General features: G+C 36.5%; 1 protein-coding gene across 1 annotated transcript; it reads right to left on the bottom strand.

Moving 5' to 3' along the window:
* Positions 1–4,606: 4,606 nt before the first annotated feature.
* LOC127984408 (sodium- and chloride-dependent GABA transporter 1-like) lies at positions 4,607–14,783 on the bottom strand. The gene is made up of 15 exons (XM_052587048.1): positions 14,387–14,783; positions 13,773–14,074; positions 13,535–13,666; positions 13,189–13,289; positions 12,951–13,060; positions 12,692–12,824; positions 12,330–12,464; positions 12,146–12,249; positions 11,660–11,784; positions 11,436–11,548; positions 10,642–10,773; positions 10,434–10,536; positions 9,002–9,102; positions 6,704–6,871; positions 4,607–6,607 (listed from the first exon to the last, which is right to left on the bottom strand). Exons 2-15 carry the CDS (start codon positions 14,005–14,007, stop codon positions 6,371–6,373), a joined length of 1,929 nt encoding a protein of 642 aa, XP_052443008.1. The 5' UTR covers positions 14,008–14,074; positions 14,387–14,783; the 3' UTR covers positions 4,607–6,370.
* Positions 14,784–22,624: the final 7,841 nt, after the last annotated feature.

Below are 22,624 nucleotides of genomic sequence, written 5' to 3'. Positions count from 1 at the left end.
ATGAAAACGTAAGTAAATGTACGTGTGGTAGAACCACATTTAACGTAAAAATACACACATATTCTCATGAGATCACATTGATTAATCAAATATTTCTGTTTATTTCATTTAAATGTAATTTTACTTTACTTGTCCCTATTATTTTGAGTCATTACTTGACTCGCTATTCTATTTCTATTCTCTCTACTGATTTTATTTTTATTTATTTATAAAAACACTTGATCCTTTAACACTTGCATACTTTACATTACTTATTTTTTTGTTTTTGTATTTATTTTTAACTTAGCTCATTATGTGTGTGAAGAGGCAGTGTTGCCGGAGTGGACAAGACACATGCCTTTGGTGTGAGAGACCCGGGTTCAAATCCACTGTGATACACCAATGTGTCCCTGAGCAAGACACTTAACCCCTAGTTGCTCCAGAGGCATGCGGTCTCTGACATACAGTATATAGCATGTGTAAGTTGCTTAGGATAAAAGCATCAGCTAAATGTAAATGTGTGTGATAAATAAGTGTTAAAATGTCCCAGGGTAGTGTATCATACGTACAAGTCATTGGGAGAACTGTAAAAAAAAAAATTGCTTGTCTTCAGTCATTTTTGCAGCTAAAGGCACCTCTCGAAAAATCCCATGTATATTTTGGTCAGTATTTTTGTAGTAAAAGAATTATACTTGATTGGTGCTTTGTTATCTCATGCATTATCCTACACTTTACTTCTGCTTTAGCTTGTGCATGAATCTAAGCATACATCTTGAAAATGAGGTGTATTTTTTATGTTCTGGTTTGGCTTTCTGTTTTGAGTCTCTTTGCCAAACATAAGTGCAAAAATATTTTGTCAAGTTCTTGATTGGTCTATTCAATTTATGTCGAATCTTGTTGTAACAAAATACATTATTACATGTTTCTTCTCACCTTTATTACATTTTTTTTTTTGTACCTCCATTTTTAATTTCTTCTTTTCACCCATTTAGGAAACAAAATTAATGAACCCAACATAAAACAATGATTTTTTATTTAGGATAGCTAAATCTTATTGAGCAGATTTATTAAATAAAACTGTTCAAATTACTTTTTATTATTTTAAATGAGTCTGCTCACCCCAAAATGACTGTTTTAAACATGAGCCACATCCAAAATTTAAAGGGAGAGGTGTTGCTTCAATTTATAATGTTTATTATATGTTTTCAGAATTTCTCAGAGGGTAGACTTCAAGTTTAACTCATCTGAAGAAATGGAACTTCATATAACCTTATCCAGAGAAACAAGTATTAATGATAAATCCCCTGTGATATTTGTACTGGCTACGGAATACAGGCCACCAGGGCACCATACAGAATGTATTAAATAATTTGATTTTCTATATGAATTAGTGCTGGGTACAGATACAGTTTTAATTGTTGGTGATTTTAATATCCATGTTGATAATAAAATGGTGCAGCATTCATAGACATTCTGAACTCTATTGGGGTTGGAAAACATGTTTCAGGACCTACTCATTGTCGAAATCATACTCTAGATTTAATACTGTCACAGGGAATTTATGTTGATGGTGTTGAAATTATTCAGCCAAGTGAGGATATCACTGATCATTATCTAGTTTTGTGCAAACTTCATATAGCTAAAACTGTAAATTCTACTTCTTGTTACAAGTATGGTAGAACCATAACTTCTGCCACAACAGACTGCTTTGTAACTAATCTTCCTGATTTATCCCAGTTCCTTAGCATATCTCAAACCTCAGAACAACTTTGTGTAACAGAAACTATGAAATCTTTCTTTTCTAGCATTTTAGATACAGTTGTTCATTTATGCTTAAGGAAGTTTAAGGAAAACAGTCTGACACCATGGTATAATGAGCATACTCGCACCTTACAAAGAGCAGCCTGGAAAAATGGAGCGCAGCTGAAAAAAAAAAAAAAAATAGAGGTATTTTGTATTGCTTGGCAGGAAAGTAACCTATCCTACAGAAAAGCATTAAAAAAGGCTAGATCTGATTATTTTCCATCACTTAGAAACATAACCCCATGTATTTATTCAATACAATGATTAAATTAACAAAAAATTAAACATCAGCAAGTTATTGACTGAACAATTGTAACCATGCAGACATCAGCACCAGTATCGCATCAGACTACTATAGATCACCATAGTAACAATTCCACTCATTCTCTAATATAGGAGATGGAAAACGGTCTAACATACATGTTGTTGGTTTAGATGATTTAAAAAGTTTATACCATTCTTCCTCTAATTTCCTAAAAGAGGTGCTTCCAGAAGTCATAGATCCTCTTCTGACTAATTTTAAATCATCGTTGTCAATATGTCCCCAAAACCTTCATACTGGCTGTTATTAAGCCTCTTAATAACAGACCGATCTTGAATGTTCATTTTCTGTCCAAGATACTAGAAAAGGTAATATCCTCACAATTATATTCCTTCTTAGAGAAAATGGTATCTGTGAGGATTTCCAGTCAGTATTTAGACCGTATCATTGTACTGAGACTGCTATAATTAGAGTTACAAATGACCTGCTATTTTTATTTGATGATGGTTGTATCTCTTTATTAGGTCTATTGGATCATAAAGCTGTGTTCAACACTACTGACCACAACATTCTTTTGAATTGACTAGAAAACTTTGTTGGAATTAATGGAAGGCATTAGCATGGTTCAAATCGTACTTACATGACCACCATCAATTTGTGGCAGTGAATGAATAGGTATCATATCAATCACAAGCGCAGTTTGGAGTACCTCAAGGCTCAGGACTAGTCCCGTTACTCTTCACATTTTACATGTTTCCCTTGGGAGATATCATCAGGAAACATGGTGTTAACTGTTATCCTGATGATACTCAGCTCTATATTTCTCTGAGGCCTGGGGAAACTCACCAATTTGAAAAACAAGTGGAATGCATAGTCGATATTAAAAAACTGGATAATGATTAATTTCTTACTGCTAAATTTAGAAGAAAAAAAAACAGATGTGTTAATTACAGGGCCTAAAACTCTGTATGTAATAGCCTAGAACACTGTATAAGACTTGATGGGTGCTCTGTCAATTAGTCGTCATCAGTTAGGAACCTAGGTGTGCTATTTGATCGCAATCTGAAAGCCACAATTCTAGCATTTTTTAAAACAGCATTTTTTTCCATCTCAAAAATATATATAAATTACGACCTATACTCTCAATGTCAAACGCAGAAATGTTCATGACCTCAAGGTTAGATTAGTGAATGTTTTATTGGGTGGTTGTTCTGCTCGGTTAATAAACAAACTCCTGCTGGTCCAAAATGCAGCAGCTAGAGTTATTACTAGAACAATGAAGTATGACCATATTAGCCATATTAGGGAACACCCAATGCACTTGCAGAATGGCATCTATACTAATATTAGTCTGTTTCTCTGAGATCATCATAGCCACCAGATCCAGTCTGTATCCAGATCAGATGGTCACTGCAGTCACCCAGATCCAGTCTGTATCCAGATCGCATTGTCACCATAGCCACCAGAGTGAATATCCAGACCAGATAGTGGATCAGCACCTAGAGGACCTTTACAGCCCCGAAAGTCAGCAGAGACCAGGACAACTAGATGAGCTAGATGGAATTGAGCTGCTGGTTTCGTCTGGTCAGAAGAGAACTGGCCCCCAGACTGAGACTGGTTTCTCCCAAGTTTATTTTTTTTATTTTTTTTTTAGCGATGGATTTTTGGTTCCTGGCTTGCATAGTTGGGGGCATATAATTTCCAGAGATATCGTTGACTTGATTGCACAGATACTATTTAAACTGAACTGAGTTGGATGATGACCTCACTGAGTTCAGTGATGAACTGCCTTTAACTGAAAAATTAGTGTTTACTATTGTCATTATAATTGTCATATGTATTGTTAAAAGTGCTATATAAATAAAAGTGACTTGACTTGACTTTTAACAAATCAGTTAAATGTTATTATACAGTACAGCTAGTTTAGCAATCGGCATAGACACATACTTTTATAAATGATATTGCCTTTCTTGACAAAACAACCATATTTAAATGATTTTGAAATGTAAGAATGGATTATATTGTCATTTTTCCACAAAAACTGGGTACCTCTTTTGTGATTAGATAAACTGTATAATCAACGAAATAACACTGGATTCATTCAATCAACTAAATCACATACACTCGAAAAATATATGGTAACAAAATGAACATCACCAGTGCTATGACAATGACAATGTTAAATTCACTGACTTCCAAAAAGCATGGTTAATTTAATTGTTTAACTGATCAATGCATTTGCTGAAATATAAATAGCAAGCTGTATTCTGTGTATCCTTTCTTTTCTTTGACAGTTACTCATGGGACTATAGGTACCTGCAAAACTAAATAATACAACAGACACAGCTGGAGTCTATGGCTTTGGCATTCCCATTAATTAGGACCTCGTATTTGTAACACGTTCATTTTTTTCAGCCCAGTTAACTGCTGCTTATTAGTATTATTTAATGTATTTATTTTGTCATTTTTAAGGGATACTGTTCAAAACAATTGGGCTGTCATTGTAAAATACATGCTCTTATTTAAATGGCTTTTAGTGAACACTAAAAATTAGCACACAGATTATAGACTACGAATATTTTCTGTTTATTCATACATTTTACATAACAATCGTGCTTTTTTTGTTTGTTTTTTTTTTGCATGACACCATTTAAATACATGTCCGAGGTTATAATTTTAGGCAGTGTAACAGTTAAAAATATACAAAACAGCATTATTTCTTACGAGACATAAATTCTATTTGATTTATAATCCTTTGTATAATCATCTTCACTCATAATTTTCATTAGATATGTGCTTCAGAGATCAAAATATTATTGCAGAAAACAGCAATTGTTTTTCAGATATGTCAACATTTAGACAAAAACATAATAATGGAGTACAGACATTCACGGTTACATGTTTTACACAATACAATTTTACAACAAAGTTCCAGATAAAACTGCAGTAAAATAACTTTGTACAAAATTCAAAGGACATAGCCATTTCACATTTTATGTAGGTACGTATCTCCTCTTAGTAAACATGTTTAACGTGACCAAACGCTTTTCGCATGTACTGTAGCTGCCTTTGACACAAACTGTCACCACATCATTGCCCTAGTGTTGGAGAAGTCACTGTACTTGTACGTTTTGTGCTTTTTTGGGGAAAAGGGTCAAAACACCATCATGTATTTTAGTTTTGTGCTACTTCAAATATGGTATAACTATTATATGGTAGAAATATTTTATATACTTTTTCAAAAAAGTATGGCACAATCAAGTAGTGTAAACCGTTGTTATGGAGTGGCCAGTTTGTGCGCGTTCCTGTTTTGTTTAAGCACTGCACCTACTGTATTCAATGTTTTGGCACATTAAGTAACTAATGGTCATGCAAATCACGACTACATTAATCACAGGCTTAAGGAGCTGATATGCACTCAGGGTAGAGACAAAAAAAACTTTTTTTTTTTTTTTTTTTTTTATTCCTGAGGGGACATGTAAACAGGACACTGGATTGACAGTACTCATCAATAATATGTATAATCAGCAAAAATGTTCACCCTATGTTTTGCAATGCTTCCATTTTGTTTTTATTATTATTATTTATTTAATTATTATTATTTTGTACCCTGTGCTTTACATACTACACATTGGCAGGCATATATTTGTTTTTGCTTAAGTCTATGATTTTGGTCCTTGGTCTCAACATTAAAGTACAAAGCATTCTAAAAATAATTCTAAAAATGTTTTCATCACATACAAGCATTTTCTCATGAAAAACTAAATAGTAACAGTCTTTCTCAACAAATATATTCAACAACACATGACGAGTCACCCAAGGGCTCTAAAATTCTTTGTGCTTTAGACACAGGGCTTGCTTGATACACGTTGGTTTGCCCAAATGACCCAGAATGTAACATAATCTCGCCCAGTTTCTCATACTCCCACTTTGTCCCCAGTGCAACATAGAAACAGTACATACCTCACATAAACAGCTTGTGCATTGCCAAACAACGCACTGTCCTTAAATCTAACTCACAGTATAACCTTAGTAGAGACAAATTCACAATATACATAGTACAAGTAATTTAACACTGACACGTTTTGCTTCACATTTGAAGAACATACAAAATCTGTGTAGGTTTTTCAAATGCATGGGTTTTTGTGTTTGTGTTCTTATATATATATATATATTTATTTTTTATTATTTTTTTTAATTTTTTTAATGTTTAGCTTGATTATGTATGACCCCTGGAGGTAGATGATTCTATTACTGTATAAACATGGAAGTCTTCTGTGTTGTTAATCTTTGATTGCTCTCTGCTGGGGTTCACTTCTACTTGTTTTAAACGTTGGCATCATTGCCAGGGTTAGTCGAAGAGGAACTATCAGCCTGCGGCGGTTGTTGCAGTGCTTGTGGTGATTGTGGTGGCTGTGGTACTGGGTCAGGTTGCTGCACTAGTGGCGGTGATTGCTGCAGTGATTGCTCCGGGTGCTGTGGCTGTGTCTGCAACTGCTGTTGCTCTGGCCCATTCTCCTGAGCACGCTTGACTGCTGGAGGCTGCAGCATTATCCTGATCCGCTGAAATGAGCCCAGAACCAGCACCAGTGAGCACAGACACACCATATATACCACTCGTAATTGTATATCATTTCAGCTCTAAATAAAAACATTTACCTCTTTATATGTTCCCTTCAGGGTGAGGAACATATAGACCATGTAACCAGGTATGAGAACCATAGAGGACAGAGCCATGAGCCAGCCTACTCCTTGCCCCCATTTAGGGAACACATAGTTGTTCATTGTAAGAGGAACCATTTGCACCGCGCTGAAGAGGAACACGCCCTGTAGAGAAGCTCTGTTTACAAATACTGCAGTTTTCGGTAACACTTTAGAATAAGGTTCCATTAGTTAATGTTAGTTAATGTATTAATTAACATGAACAAACAATGAATAATACATGTATTACTGTATTTATTAATCTTCGTTAATGTTAGTTAATGAACATACAGTTATTCATTGTTAGTTAATGGTAATTCACAGTGCATTAACTAATGTTAACAAGCACAACTTTTGATTTAAATAATGCATTAGTAAATGTTGAAATTAACATGAACTAAGACTTATAAATGCTGTAGAAGGATTGTTCTTGCTTAGTTCATGTTAATGAAAGTAGTTAACTAACATTAACTAATGGAACCTTATTCTAAAGTGTTACCCAGTTTTCACATAATTGAATCTATAATTCATATGATTTATACTTCTAAAGACTGCAAGACTTTTTTATCACAGTCAAGGAACAGGACACACAAAAAAAGTATTTGGGACAAATAAAAGTGTAAAAACACTGTGATCAAATTTGGGATTAAGAACAAGGATCATTCTACACAGCAGAGGTAATGTTCCTCGTCAGCAAATAATGACTTTAACAATCAACAGCTGATACTGACACTATCAGATGAGAACACGATCTGAGCTGAGCTTGATAATGACACTAACTTTGCAACACTGTCACCATTATTAAACTCAACTGAATCAACATTATCTGACTTGAGCTGAAGATTGAAACTATTGCCAATTGTAGAACTGCTTATAGTTAAATTCAATATCTATCATAATTTCTTGTATCATAAATAGCTAAATTTACATTTCCTGCTCATTTATGTTCAATAAAATCTGCCTTGTAATAAAGCAATATATAAATAAATGTCAATGATTTTTTTTTAACATTTTATATTTGAAATATTTAAAACAATGAATATGAATTTATAAAAACATTACTTGTTAATCTAAAAGTAATTTTTCACTTTATCTTATTAGTTATCATGTTTTTAATATTTGTCACAAAAATGGCGAGAGCTTTATCAAAAAATCTAAATCTGATTGGCGAGGTTTACATAATTAGGGAATCAGGGTGCATATTATTACAAAAATAGAAAATAAATATCAGTGGGCAATCCTCATTCAAAACCTGCAATGTATACCAGGCTTATCATATTACTGTCAATGTCATTACCCAAGATCAGTAATTAAGTAAGGGATAATGTACATCCAACCGGTTGTTATCTCAGAATAAACCCTGACAGTGTGATCAGGACCAAGACGCGAAGCAAGCAGCAAGTTCAAGCTACACAAACATTTAAGGGAAATATTGCAGTCAACCCACTTATTACACAACATATCACCACAAAACAAAATAAGAAGAATTGAGCCAAAAACGTTTTAGATTCTTACCAGTTTGTTAGTTATAATCCATTACAGCCTACTAAACAATCATAGCAAAATGACAGCAGCTGCATTTGTATGAAACAAGAGAGCGAGTCCACGATACCAGGATGACATAATTAAATAATTGTACAACATTTTGAATCGAGTTTTAATATTTTATTAGCTAAAACAAAACGAAAAGCTTCCACCAAGAAAACTATTCCTAGCAAGAGTACAGTGCTGACTTCAGTTACACGGATGGGTCTGTGTGATCAGCTGTTACCGGTTGTTATCGAGGGATAACATAACTTGCAATGTTGTGACTGACCAATCAGAATCAAGTATTCCACAGAGCCGTGTAATAAAAACTCTTATCACACAAATTCATTTCATTACAACTTTCATTTTACTCTATGAAAAAGTAACTCGATAAAAATTGTATTACTTAGTTACTTTTTATGTATAGTAATGAATTATTATCTTTGTGTTACTTTTGTCACCTGGGCTGGGCTTGCTTGTTTGATTTTTAATAAAAAAAGAAAAAAAGTATATTTTTGGCATCTGTAAAGGCAATTTCACACCAAAAGGGAAATTAATGAGCCTCTGCCTCTGCACATCAAATTCTCTCAACACAGGGACAGGAGAGCTGTCAATCATTAAATGGACAAACAACTTCTATTGCATATTTGAAAAAGTAACTCAGATATATACATACATACATACATATTTTGTAATGTCACATCATAAGGAAAAATGTAGGTTACTTACAGCGACAATTAGAGGGGTGAAGAAAACCCAGCACAGTTTCCACCATAGACAAGGCTTGTATCCAATCATTTCCTGGATGTTATCATAAAATCTGTTCACACCTGGAATTAGAAGAAATTTTTAATGGATTGCATTAATTCACTGCAAATACGTTGCAAGAATAGGATTGACAGATTAATATCAATACATGCATTCATTCATCTGAAGCAGTACTGAGGATTCAAGGATGCTCTCCAAATCAATCCTAAGTGAATCTAGTCAACATTTATACAAATATATATATGATAGGCGTGATAGAATGTTTGTGAAGAGGGTAAACAAATGATAAAGACAGAGAGCGATGAATTAAATATAAAACTGAATTCATTTCATATCAGACACATGATGAGCAGCCAGTACAATTTTCCAGGCAGTCGCTGATTCAAAGATTGGATTAAAATTGCAAAGATACATAGAACTTCCTTGCAAAAACAGGCCGTAGGCTGCAATATTGCACTACCAGACAGCGGAGGTGGCAAACATTGAGAAATCAACTGACTTTAATTGATGACAGAGGAAAACAGAAGCAGTACGTATAATCATAGCAATAGACATAATGAGGGACATGCTATACAGGGTCAACAATGTTAGTTACTCAAAGTCCAGACTCTAAAAGAAAGCAGGCAGTAACTAACAATACATTCACAGCCAAGAATAATGTCCAGAAACTGGCAGAAAAATGGTCGCAGTAATTTATCAGTCCAGAATGACAGTAGCATAAACAGGAAAGAAATAGAAGCTATAGTATATAGGCAGGCCAAGGCCAAAGTAGTTCTGCATATCTGCTTTGCCATAACAAAGTCTGACATAATATTTGTATATATTTTTAATATATTGTAATATAAACTGGTCTTCTGTAGGAACACAACTTTTGATGTATGACTATTGTTATTACTTTCTGTGTTGTACACACATGTTGATTGGCTGTTTGCATTATATTGGACAGTTGACAACCCTATTTAAAATTCATCACATGCAATTAGCAAAAATATCTTAAATGAAAAATAGAATATTTCTAATTGACAATTAATTGTTCTTCATCATTTATACAAAGGCTTATTTATTTATTTATTTATTTATTTATTTATTTATTTATTTATTTAGCAACAGTAATGGCGCTGATGCCATTTTGTGGCCCAGTCCCACTGGATGCACTTTTGTCATGACAGGATTGTTTATGACTTATGAGCTGCTAATAAATATTGTAGAAACTTAATTTTCTGTAAAGTTGCTTTGTAATGATTTGTATCGGAAAAAGCGATATACAATTGAATTGAATGACTATTTATGACTGACAGCCAATGCATTTCTGTCCATTTTCATAATGCTATTCAGTGTAAAGGATAAGCACAATGCAAATTACTGATTTTAAGAGGATGTAAAAAGGACTCACCATAGCACCAGGAGATTGAGATACACTCAAAGAACACCAAGAAGAGCAGACACATTCCACTGGCTGAGTAATAGTCAAAGAGCTTAAACACATAGAGGCCACCCTAAAACAAAGCAAGCAAATCAATACAAGTCCCAGCAGCCTGCAATCATATAGATGTACAACCTCTAGTCAAACATCTAATCATCTGCTTTCTTCATTGATTTACCTGTGTGATATTGGACAGCCCAATGGCGTAGGATACAATGCAAACACATGCAATGAAAATCTCTCTTCTTTTCCTGAGCAGCCGTGGGAATTCATCCACCAGAGCAGTGATGAAGCCCTCCACTGTGCAGAACTGAAAACAACATCTACAATGTTTTTCTTTTGTTTTGTTTTGTTTTTGCATTTAAATGCCATTTTTAGAACTGTTGGTAGAATGAAGAAAATATAGCAATATATCACAACACAAAAATAATTTTGTTGTTTTTAGAAAATAAATGGCTACAGCGGGAAACCAGTTTTCAATAATAATAAAAAAATAATTTAGTGAGCATATTAATCAAAACAAACAATTAGGTTACATTCAATAAAATCTGTATGCTGTATCACATAAAGGCATCCAATCAGAGTTTGTTTTATATGATTTTCCAAAAACAAACACAATTCATTAAAGTAAAGGACATATAACAAGTACTTAATTCTATATTTTTTGGTGCCACAGGGCTGGGATCGATTCTACGCCAGTAGTTTTATTTTTACAGAAAATGCATTCCCACTATGTCCAACTTAAGAGACAATGAACATAAGTTTAAAATCATCAATGCATGCAGCCATAAAGGCAAGAATCAACATCAAAAGATTTTATTTGGCACAAGGCCGGTGGAGTGTTTTTAATGTTCCTTATATTTCCTAGAGCGGTCACCAGGGACAGTCGCTGATGCTGGCAGATTTGAAGTACCTACCAGATCCCATTCACTTCTGTTTCTAGGTCAGAGCTTGAATATGTGATATTCTCACCTGACTGTCGATTCCCAGCATCAGCAGCATGGAAAAGAAGAGAATAGCCCACAGTGGTGAGACGGGCAACTGCGTCACAGCTTCTGGATAAGCTAAAAATGCCAAACCAGGACCTGTGTAAGCCATGAAAAAAAGAAGTTATATTAACACTTAAGAGAAATATCTATACTTCAACCAATATAAAAATTTATTAATTATTAATTATGTAAAAATGAATGGATTACCTGATGCAGCTACATCAGCTATGGATCTCTTTGTCACATGTGCCATGAAGCCCACAATAGAGAAAATCACAAATCCAGCAAACATACTTGTGAAGGAATTTATACAGCACACAATGATAGAATCCCTGCAGAAAAAAGAGAGGGAAAAGGGATTCTGTCCTCAAATGTGATATAAACTTCTTTGTCTGATTTAAAAGGAGCATATCATTTTATCATTTCAGAAGAAGATGGATTATGTAAGTGATATAGCCAAACTTCAAATGTAATTTGATGGTAATCCTCACTTTTCATATGCTAAAATGTCAAGTCTGATAATGGACACATAATCACAGTCAGTCACAGTTTGAGATCTGGCTTGTTCAAACAAACAGCATTCACATCATCAAAAAAAAAGGGGGGGACAAATGGTCAGGGTGAAAAGGGCCTGAAACACTAAAAGAGGGTTGAGTTATCTAACTGATGAAATGTCGATTGCATCATTCATACCTGTACACATTGTTATTGAAAGGGTTGTAGCTGCCCAGAGCAATAAGAGAGCCTAGACCCAAACCATAGGAGAAGAAAATCTGTGTTGCAGCATCCAGCCAAACCTGAGATGGAAAATGAAAGTGTTCAGCAGCAAGATTGGGTTTGTTTGATCCTGTTTGAATGATTAAGCGTGTAAAATCACCTCAGACTCCTTCAGCTTCTCAAAATCAGGAGTGACATAGAACATGATTCCCTCTTTAGCCCCAGGCAGGGTCACTCCACGGATAAACAAAATGAACAACATGAAGTATGGGTAGGTGGCAGAGAAGTAAACAACCTGCAAAAAATGTATTTCTCTATCAGACATTTACCCATGAGCATTTGTTCAGCAAGTGTGTTCGTGTCTGTTAAAAAAATAATGGAAATTGCTTTCATGCTACAAGAAACCCATAGAGCATTTTTGCCTACTCCTACAAAGTTTATGGTAAGCATATGTGCTTTACATTCACTGCAGTGAAATCATTACAAACTCACTCAAAATCCAGACCGACAAAGACATCTCACCTTTCCAGTCCAGCTAACACCTTTCCAGATACAGAAGTACACAAGGACCCAGGCAATGGCCAGTGTTATTGCAAGTGGCGCACGAATTTCACCAGGTTTTTCTAAGCCATCAGTCATTTGATGCACATTGCGTCTGTATATGCACATCATGCAACACAATTACACTTCACAACAAGACACTTACTGGACACAAGCATTATGTATTTTCATGTATAAAGGTCAGAGAAGGTCATGCACATCAATTTGCGCAAAATCTTACTCCCAAAACTCCATGACAGCGCTGGTGAGATTGGTGGTGTCTACTATGCTGTAGTTTGTATAACATCTGTCTGTGTTCCATGGTTTGTTACAAGATGTCCATGGAAGCTCCTAGAAAAAGCAAAATAATGCTTTACATTTTTTTCTTTTTTCTATTTTTTTTGCCAAGAATAAAAACCTAAATATTCTCCAAATTACTTTTTTATGGCATGCAAGAGCATATGACAAGGAATGCTTACAGTGGTAAAGGAGTTGTATAAGTAGTAAATTGCCCAGGAAATGATGACAATGTAGTAAATGTTCAGCCAGAATGAGAGAACAGCAGCCGCAAGACCAACACCTGTAGTTATGACAGTCTGTTATATTATCATTTACATTCATTCCTTCAAAGCAGTCATCAGTTATGTTATCAGTCATAACATAACTTACAAAACATAACTTAACGTTTAAATCTACTCATCCAATTTTGCATTTGCTGGGTCTCACACAACATCAACATTGCATTCTTCTAAAAACATACTCGCATTTTTTCCAGCAGTAAGTATGGCAGAAGATTTAAAAGAAAGGTGAACAGAAATCATATACCTTTGAACATTGGAGCTAGTTTCCAAACCCCAAGGCCGCCAATGGATGTGTATTGTCCAAGAGCGCATTCAAGAAAAAATAGAGGGACTCCAGCAAAAATAAGCGTCAAAAAATAAGGAATCAAGAAAGCCCCTGGAATCACAGAAATAGATGAAAGCACACAGTGGAGCTGTGCACAGAAACACAAAGCACACATTCATCCAGACACAACATATCAGACTCTCGGAGAAGCTCTTACCTCCGCCGTTTTTCCCGCACAGATAAGGAAATCTCCACACATTGCCCAGTCCGATGGCGTAGCCCACACATGACAGGAGAAAATCAAATCTCCCACCCCAAGTTTCTCTGTCTGGGATGTCTTTCTTCTTTTTCTCTGGTTTGACGTCCTCCGCTTTGGGTTTGTCGTTAGTTGTGATCTCGTTGAGTTCCGTCACAACTTGTCCATCGGTGTTTTTGGTGTTGTTTGTCGCCATGTCTCTGATTTCAGACAGCAGCAGAGATCCACCACGCAAACACCCGATCAAACCAGTTTCAGTTAACCTGAAAACACCGAAACACACGAAACCACTGTTTTCCCCCCGTAAAAAAAAAAAAAACAAGAGCGCTGCCGTCTCTAATTGAGACAGAATTGCCTGTCATGAGCAGGCAATTTTCAGATATAAATATTTATTTATTTTTTATCGAACGATCAGCCAGCTTCTCCATTATGTTTCGCAAGTGTTTTGATGCATGTACTACTGTTATACCCATTTAATTTAATTAATTTAAACACACAGACACGCACGCACACGAACACATTTAAGACATTTTAATTAAATGAAAATCGTTTCCAAATTTATCGTATATACTTACAGTGAATTTGGCTTCTTTCCCAAAAGCAATATTCCAGTGTGTCATGCAGTGAGGTATCCGTAGATTCCTCTCCAAGTTGTAAACTTCCAGAATGTCTTGGCACGTAAATGAGCCTTCTGTCCATGTAAAGCGGTCCTGCGGGAGCTGTCCACGGGCGAGTGGTGCTGAATCCACCGAGCAACGACTGTCTGAGATCAGCAGCTACTCAACATTTCCAGAGCGTCAATGTCATGTGAAAGTCAACACCCCCCAACGGACACACGCATACACACGCACACACACTTTCAGGTCAGGCATTCAAATCTTTACCTTATGTTAAATCACACTCAAGTAAAATTATTCTGATATATCGGTGTAATATTTAGGTTTCTTTGTTCTAAAACTGAGCATAATTCTTGGGATGCAACAGCATATTAAGAACATTGGCTATTTCTTATTTTTCTCTCTCTCATTAAATCCTTGAAATCTTGACTTAAAATTCAAGTTTCATTGATTTACTCCCTCTCTCTCTCTCTCTCTCTCTCACACACACACACACACACACACACACACACACAAACATCTGTGGCTATCATGAGGTAAAATGAACTCATGCATTCATTGCCCATTCTAAATCCCTCTTAAAACCCAGCCCACTTCAAACCATAATATATATAAAAAATATGGCAGATGAGGAGCAGAAAAGGTGAAGCCACTGACACAGCATCAGGTGTGAGCAGGAAATATCACTCCTCATCTGAAACTGAACACTTAAAGAAAGAATGCCTCAAACAAAAACAAAAAAAAAAAAAAATCTTGTACACTATCTTTTATGGGATGCATAACTGGATTGCAAAAATTTCCTAGTATACAGGGCAGTCTTGACCTTTTGTTGGGAGTCCATAAATCTGCGGTGAGTAAAGCATTTTCAGCTTTTCAGTCCATCGTATGTATGAAAGATATATCATGTACTTACTGATTAGCTAGCTTTTTTCTTCTGAATGTGGAAGTCTGTAAATACTGCTTAGTTAAAAGCGAATGAACCCAATGTGGGATTTGGGTCAGAGTGGTATAGATTTCACCTCCTCTCTCAAAGCTTGGCTCAGAGTGGAGAACTCAATTGGAAGCAGATGGTGAACCAACAAGGGGTGAACTAACCTATTAATGATACTACATGAAATGTAACATTTGCACTCCATCTGGCTGCATCTCCCTTTGCTTATGGGCTGTGAAAACATGACCGATTTATGCACCTGCTGTGTACACTTGAGTAGTTTTGACTTGCTGGTGATACCAGGTTATGCCCAGATAGGCTCATTTAGAAATAAATATGTGATAATCAAAAGGCTGTCAAAGGCATTCAGATATATATATATATATATATATATATATATATATATATATATATATATATATATATATATATATAAAGAAACAGGTTTGTTCAGTCATATGAATTCAAATTTGTGACAAAAAGAAAGAAATAATTGTATGATGCATTGTTTTATTATTGGTTTTAAATATAAGATAATTTAATGCTGCTGGAAAGAAAATGTATTGTGATTTGTTTAACAAAAAAAATAGATCAGATTTTATTTAATTATTTAGTTATTATTTTAATTTAAGAGTCTGTAAGTTGAAGAAATCTTTGTAGGTAGTACAATATGACAACATATGTTCTAAATGACCTGAAAAAGAAACCACTACACCATTTTTCATAAAACTGTGAATCAAATTCTGCATATATTTTTAAATGATTTCTCTCATCTACCCGATAATGACTTGGGCTTGATTTTGTTTTGATGAAATATGCAAATCCTGTCAGCTATAAGAGAGTAAGCAATCATTCTTGTGTCATTACTGTTTGAGAACGCTTGTATTCGGTGTCTCTGACTTGTCTTAGTGAACCTTGAAAAATTGACTATAAATTGTTGGTTACAAGTGCAGAGGATCTAGGTTGTGCGCAAACACCGCAGACCATTTAGGTGGGCTGTATAAAAATATACATCCCTCAAAGCAGTATGGGGCATCTAAATCGTTTTTAAAATTTTGTTCAAGTGTTGCTAGGCAACAGCAAAATGGTCTCAGCATCCTTGTTATATTAGAGTTTCTGCTGGGGTTTGCTCCCATTTATATCTATCCTTTTTTTGTCTCCTTTCATTAGCAAATATTAAATTTTCATGTTTCAATTTCTCAACAAAAAAAAAATATCTGCCTCAGAATTGCACTCGAGTTACACAAAGGCCTAAATGTCTAAGCCAGCATTTAACTGGCTTTACCGTTCATTCTTTAACAAAAAAAAAAAAAAAAAGACTTCCTTGTTACAGAAATGTATGGACACAAATCATTATAGCAAAAGACATATAATGTGTTTAATTATATCAGACAGTAATTTATTTCTAATTAACAACTGAAATGTAGACTTTTGTTATGAAGCTACAAAACAGTCAACATATCGTGCACAGAGCATTATGAGCACAGCGTAACACAGAGCACGTCACACTGTCTGCAATCTCTCCTCACTACACCGTGCTGCTAATCTACTGCATTCACCACAATCACTATGGAAACTGACTTTTGCCACACAGCCGCTACTGAAACAGATATGCAGCAAATGCTGTCAGTGATTGTCCACTGACGTATGATTACATAGAGGTCTGAATCAGTGTTTCTTCCAGACCACAGCAAAAGTATAATTTATCTTCTCCAGTTACGTATAATTACATGATCAATTGTATAATACATCCTTCAGTATAGTATTGTAGCATATTTAAAGGATGAAATGATTTCTGTGCAAATTCTACACATGACCCACAAAGCAAATTTGACATTGTAGTCCATAGACGAAACAGCATGAGCTTTGTTAATAAGGTTTGGACAAAAAGAGTACTTAGTGAACAGCCTTTAAATCTAGCCACCTGCCTCTAGCTAAAATATATGAAAATGCTCTTCATGCTTTTAATGGGTTTATCTGCTTCAAAGGCAGCTGGCTGATGCATCGCTCCGACCGTGCAGTCCTTCAGCCCCAGAAAGAATGCGCTCAAGCCTTTGGACAAGTTTCTGAGCTCAGCCCTCATTCAGGGGACACTCTTCCCTTTTTTTTTTTTTTTTTTTCTTTACATAAGGCAAATTTACATATACTGATGATGTCAGCTCAAATTGGGCACACCACCTTCCCCTCCAAAAAACATATACAAAAATTGAACATTTTCCTCTTGAGCTCAAAGGTCAGTGAATCACGTTTGTCAGAAATGCAGTACTGTAGCATCATTGGTATGTATTTACATGTAATTGGTTCATGATTGCAGTGTAATACAACAAAATGCTGAATGCAAATGGAAGTGAGGGGAGGGGTTGACTGATAATGCTATTGGTTATAAAATGGCTTGCGTGTATAATGACTGAGCTCTGATTTGCGGAGAAAAAACACAAGGGTAGCATCCTAAATCTGAAAAGAAAATGATCCTTCCCTCTGTGTGCATGTTGCTGTCAACCCAGATCTTTTCATAAAACTGCCACGAGCATGTCTTGCATTTGAATTAGGCTGATGAGTGGAATACGTATGTGCCCACAGAGAGGCCAGTGGCACTTTCCAGCATCACATGACGCTTAATTAGGGATTCTTCTATATTATAGGGTTGAAATTCTGCCAAATGTCTATCAGCTGTTATAGTCAATGCACTAATCATTGCGCTCGCTGCCTCCTGAGGTGCATTAGGTTGCATTCTTTCCTCTGGTTTCTCAGAAAGAAAAAAAAGAAAAAAGAAACAGTCATGTTTATGTCAAAACAGCAAGTAAAGGTAAATCTAAATTTATATCTAGAGCTTCTGTAGTGTCGTCTGCCGCTGCTATGAAGAATCACACACAATCTGGGGTTTTGCTTTCAGAAGAAAATATTTCTTTATTTCAAGGAGAATAAAGCTGAGTTCCTTGCACGGAGATCTATTGAATGTTATGCGGTATCTCCTTATATACAGTATACAGGGCATTTCATAATTTTTCTTATGCTTACAATTCGATTCCTCCCTAGAGAGAAGGGGCCCCCTACTTGTTATGGTAAAGAGAAAGGCCCTTTTGTGTGTCTTTCCAGATGTTTCTCATCTGGGTCTGTACAATCTGGCCACATAGGCATATTTCTTCCTATACTTAAACTATGGGATTATAATGGAATAATAACTAGCACCAAAAATGGCTAGATTCACATTGATTATACTTGATTATTTAAATCTTATTAATAAAAATCTTCCACACTTTGCTTTGAAGATTTTTATTTTAATATTAAGATATGATTCTTTCGTTCTTTGGTAAACACATGGCTATAGTAAGCAGCAATAACATCTTGCTGTTTAAGATATAGTGCAAACAAAAAAAAAATTAGAGAGCTGGTTGCACTTCTCACTTCCCAGACAATGGTAATTAGCCTAAACATACATTATGGGGGTAATGGGATGCATTGAGAAGAATATTTTTAATGAGAGAAATTACATTTTAAAGGATTTGACAGTCATTATTAACTGAACCACTATAGCTTTAATCTGATTTGTGTTTCAAAATATTTCAACATACAAACTGTACAAAGAACCAGTGGCATTTGGAGTCAATGGTGCTATTTGATGTGGCATGGTAAATTGTAATCTGTCTTCATGCATAAAGCATAAATTAATTCTGTCACTGTTTCTGACATTAGATGCTCTGGTTCCTATCAACCTTTATCCTATACCCCATGAGAGGGAGTAAATTCAGTTAAACTGTAAACAATCAATGAAACAATCATTCTATGAACTAAGAACAAAAATTACTTTTAACAGACCATAAATAATCCTAAAATCTTAATTATTTCTACAGCAATGTTACAGACATATTACTATAATATATGTCTCTGTCTATATATTATGCAACATTCATTGCTTTAATGAAATATACTGCTACAGTCGAATAAAAATTAACATTTCAAATAATCAGGACGAAAAGAATGCAGTGGAAAAAAGATCTCTTCTAATGGTATTCCTATACATTGTTACATTATATATATATATATATATATATATATATATATATATATATATATATATATATATATATAGTTATAATAAGTTTTACATTATTCTCCTGATGTCTGAAAATAGGACAAGAATAATTGACAGCTCATTTAGTCAAATTGATGGACAATGATTATTTGTAGTGCAGCCTTATGATTTGAAATTATTGGCTTTTGTCTTTTTGATTGGAAAATCCCCAAACTGGAAGCAGGGACAGCCTGTGTCTTAGGCGGAATAGGCAAATGCTAAGTGCGACACCGATCCCTAGGGCACCAAAATGAGTTAGTTTTTTTATTTTTATTTTTATTTTTTTTTATTTTTTTTGTAACATTTTTTTAATACCAATTCTACTTCAGTACTATGAATTTTGTTTATTACAAAAACATAACTATTTTATTGCTTTCACGATGCACACCTGTTCGATGCATGATCTATCTTCCCCCAAACAGCACTTCCACAGACATCAGTCAGCCTTCCTGATTGTGAACAGATGTAAACTAATAAATTATCTCTGTTCAGAAAGACAGAAGTTCTCTGGTGTCCAGGGAAAGAAAAAAAATGATGTAATGAATGATGATGATCATAAAAATAAACTAGATGAAGTAAAAGTTTGTGAACAAACTTTATATTTCCTAGTCTAGAAAGCCTAATCTAAAAGTTTAAAATACGGTAATAACAATGAGTTCCAGAGATACGAGATTTTGTAACACAATCGTGTCATTCTTCGTGTCACATGATATTTTTACACTATAGTTGTGTAGTATTTGGGTATTTATGCTATTTTTCAATTGGATAATTTAGTAATGTTTGTATATAACTGGGCTGATTAAAATATAAATATTTTATGCAAAATTCACTTTAAAGATGACCAAAATTGTTAATACACGTCACGTGTGAGTATACTGTCCTCTCATTGGTTCCACAGTTTATTTTCCAGAATTCGGCTCATAGACAGCTTTGATTTTGAATGGCTTAGACATGCTCAGACATCACCTGCATCCCATTGTGAAAACTATCCATCCTGAATTCTATGTGATATTACTAGTTTTCAATACTATTTAGGGCAGATAGGGTGGATTCAATTCATCTCGGACCAATTGTTTTGGCGTGGATCTGAGCACGATTGCCATGTTCACATATGCCCAAATGAACCGAGCTAAGGTGGGACACGTGCCAGTTGCCAAAACAACCAGCCAGGCATGAAAGTTCCTTTAGGCGGGAAATATTTTTTATATTTTCACTGGAAACTATTTAAAATAAGGTTCACAAGTTCACTCTTACATATAATTAGCTGAAGTATTATAATGCATATTTGGCGTGCTGTCCGGGGAAGGGGCTCCGAGCTCGGGAATGGCCCGAACCTAGAGTACCCCCACTTGTATATAAAAGTGTAAAATTAACTCTAGTGGAGGAGATGGGGTGGAGGGGGGATGCTGATAAACCGTCAGTGGAGACAGGTAGGCTAATTCAGCAGTGTTTATACCCTAAGGTTGATTACCTTAAGTGGTTCCACCTGTGCTTATTAGGCTAAGTATCTGACGAGCTCCTCCCAAACCTTGTTATGAAACTACATTTCACGAGATCACACATATCACATAGATCATTACATATAATTAGCTGAAGTATTATAATGCATATTTGGTGTGCTGTCTGGGGAAGGGCCTCCGAGCTCGGGAATGGCCCGAACCTAGAGTACCCCCCAAAAAGCTAAAGAGCAGAGGACAGCCGCCGAACTAAACACCCGCTGCATCCGCTGTGAGACTCAATGCTCGCTGGACGGAAGGGAAAAGGTAAGTGCTCTACCGGGAAAGTTCTCGCTGTGTCCGCCTGTGAGACCAAATGCTCGCTGGACAGAAAAAGAAAATGGGAAAGAGGGAAATGAAAGCTTGACCGGGAGATTTTCTCACACTGCGTCCGCTGTGAGTCCCAATGCTCGCTGGACGGAAGAGAAAAAGTAAGTGCTCTACCGGGAAAGTTCTCACTGTCACAGTGTCTGGGTTGTATTCCCTGGGAATCCACTAGGTGTCCTGCTTCCCCACGGTGTCTGTCACTTTATGAATCACATTCCTCACATCCTCTGCTTAATTTGCACCCAGCTGTCACTTGTGTATCCTTGTGTCTTACCCGGTCTGTCTTAGTATGTGTCACGAGTCCTTGTTAATTCATGTCTGTCATCTTGTCGTGCTCCTGCCCTGTGTCCTTGTTTGTTTATGTTTGGTTTGGTTTTGTCTGGTATCGACCCCTGCTTGGACTGTTTATTCTCTCTGGATTACCCCTTACATAAAGACTTACCTGCAATTGGATCTCTCACCATGTATCCTTGTATCACTGGTCATGACAGAAGGACTCCGTCACAGCAAGATCCAGCGGTATGGCGTTTGATGTTTTTCCGTTTCCCAGCCAGGATGGTGGAGCGGAGAGCTAAGTATTTTTAAGCTGACCGCTCTCCGCCAAGAGGGCAATGAGGTGGGAGCCATGGCACAGGTGTTCTGGTCCTTGGCTGAGGGCATGGGATATAATGACAAGGCCCTAAAGGATTACTTTAACAGCGGGCTGGATGACCCGGTTCCTCAGGAGGAAATGGCTCATTTAGACGCATTCGAGTTCTGGGAATTTGTGTGCTACTTGCAGCATCGGCTTCTGTGGGATGCCCCTGCCACTCCTGTCTCTTCCGGCAGGGTGGTCGTCAGCCCAGCACCACTGCCCAGGATGGCTACCAGCCCAGCCCGGTTGCATAAGATGGCCGCCAGCCCAGCGTCACGAAACAAGATGGCCGCCAGCTCAGAGCCACAGCCCAGGATGGCCGCCGGTCCAGCGCCACTGCCCAAAATGGCCACCGGTCCAGCGCCACAACCCAAGATGGCCGCCAGCCCAGTACCAAAGCACAAGATGGCTGCTAACCCAGCGCCAATGCCCAAGATGGCCACTGGTCCAGAGCCACGGTCCAAGATGGCCGCCCGTCCAGAGTCATGGCCCAAAATGGCCGCCAGTCCAGCGCCGCAGCACAAGATGGCTGTCAGCCCAGCGCCACAGCACAAGATGGCCGCTAACCCAGTGCCATTGCCCAAATCGGCCACCGGTCCAGCACCACAGCAAAAGATGGCCGCCTGTCCAGAGTCATGGCCCAAGATGGCTGTCAGCCCAGCGCCACAGCACAAGATGGCCGCTAACCCAGCGCCAATGCCCAAATTGGCCACCGGTCCAGCACCACAGCACAAGA

Source organism: Carassius gibelio, chromosome B20, assembly GCF_023724105.1.
Source record: "Carassius gibelio isolate Cgi1373 ecotype wild population from Czech Republic chromosome B20, carGib1.2-hapl.c, whole genome shotgun sequence".
In the NCBI taxonomy this organism is placed as follows: domain Eukaryota; kingdom Metazoa; phylum Chordata; class Actinopteri; order Cypriniformes; family Cyprinidae; genus Carassius; species Carassius gibelio.
Note: the sequence above shows the minus strand (reverse complement) of the source record. Positions and strands in the feature narration are given on the sequence as shown.

Bases quoted from the DNA above. Each gene is read 5' to 3' on its own strand.
- LOC127984408 (XM_052587048.1), bottom strand. From the start codon at position 14,007: ATGGCGACAAACAACACCAAAAACACCGATGGACAAGTTGTGACGGAA. The intron at 6,872-9,001 runs GTAAGTAACCTA...GCTTCTCTACAG, and splicing joins TCACCCCTCTAATTGTCGCT to GGCGTGTTCCTCTTCAGCGC. The intron at 6,608-6,703 runs GTAAATGTTTTT...GGCTCATTTCAG, and splicing joins TGAAGGGAACATATAAAGAG to CGGATCAGGATAATGCTGCA.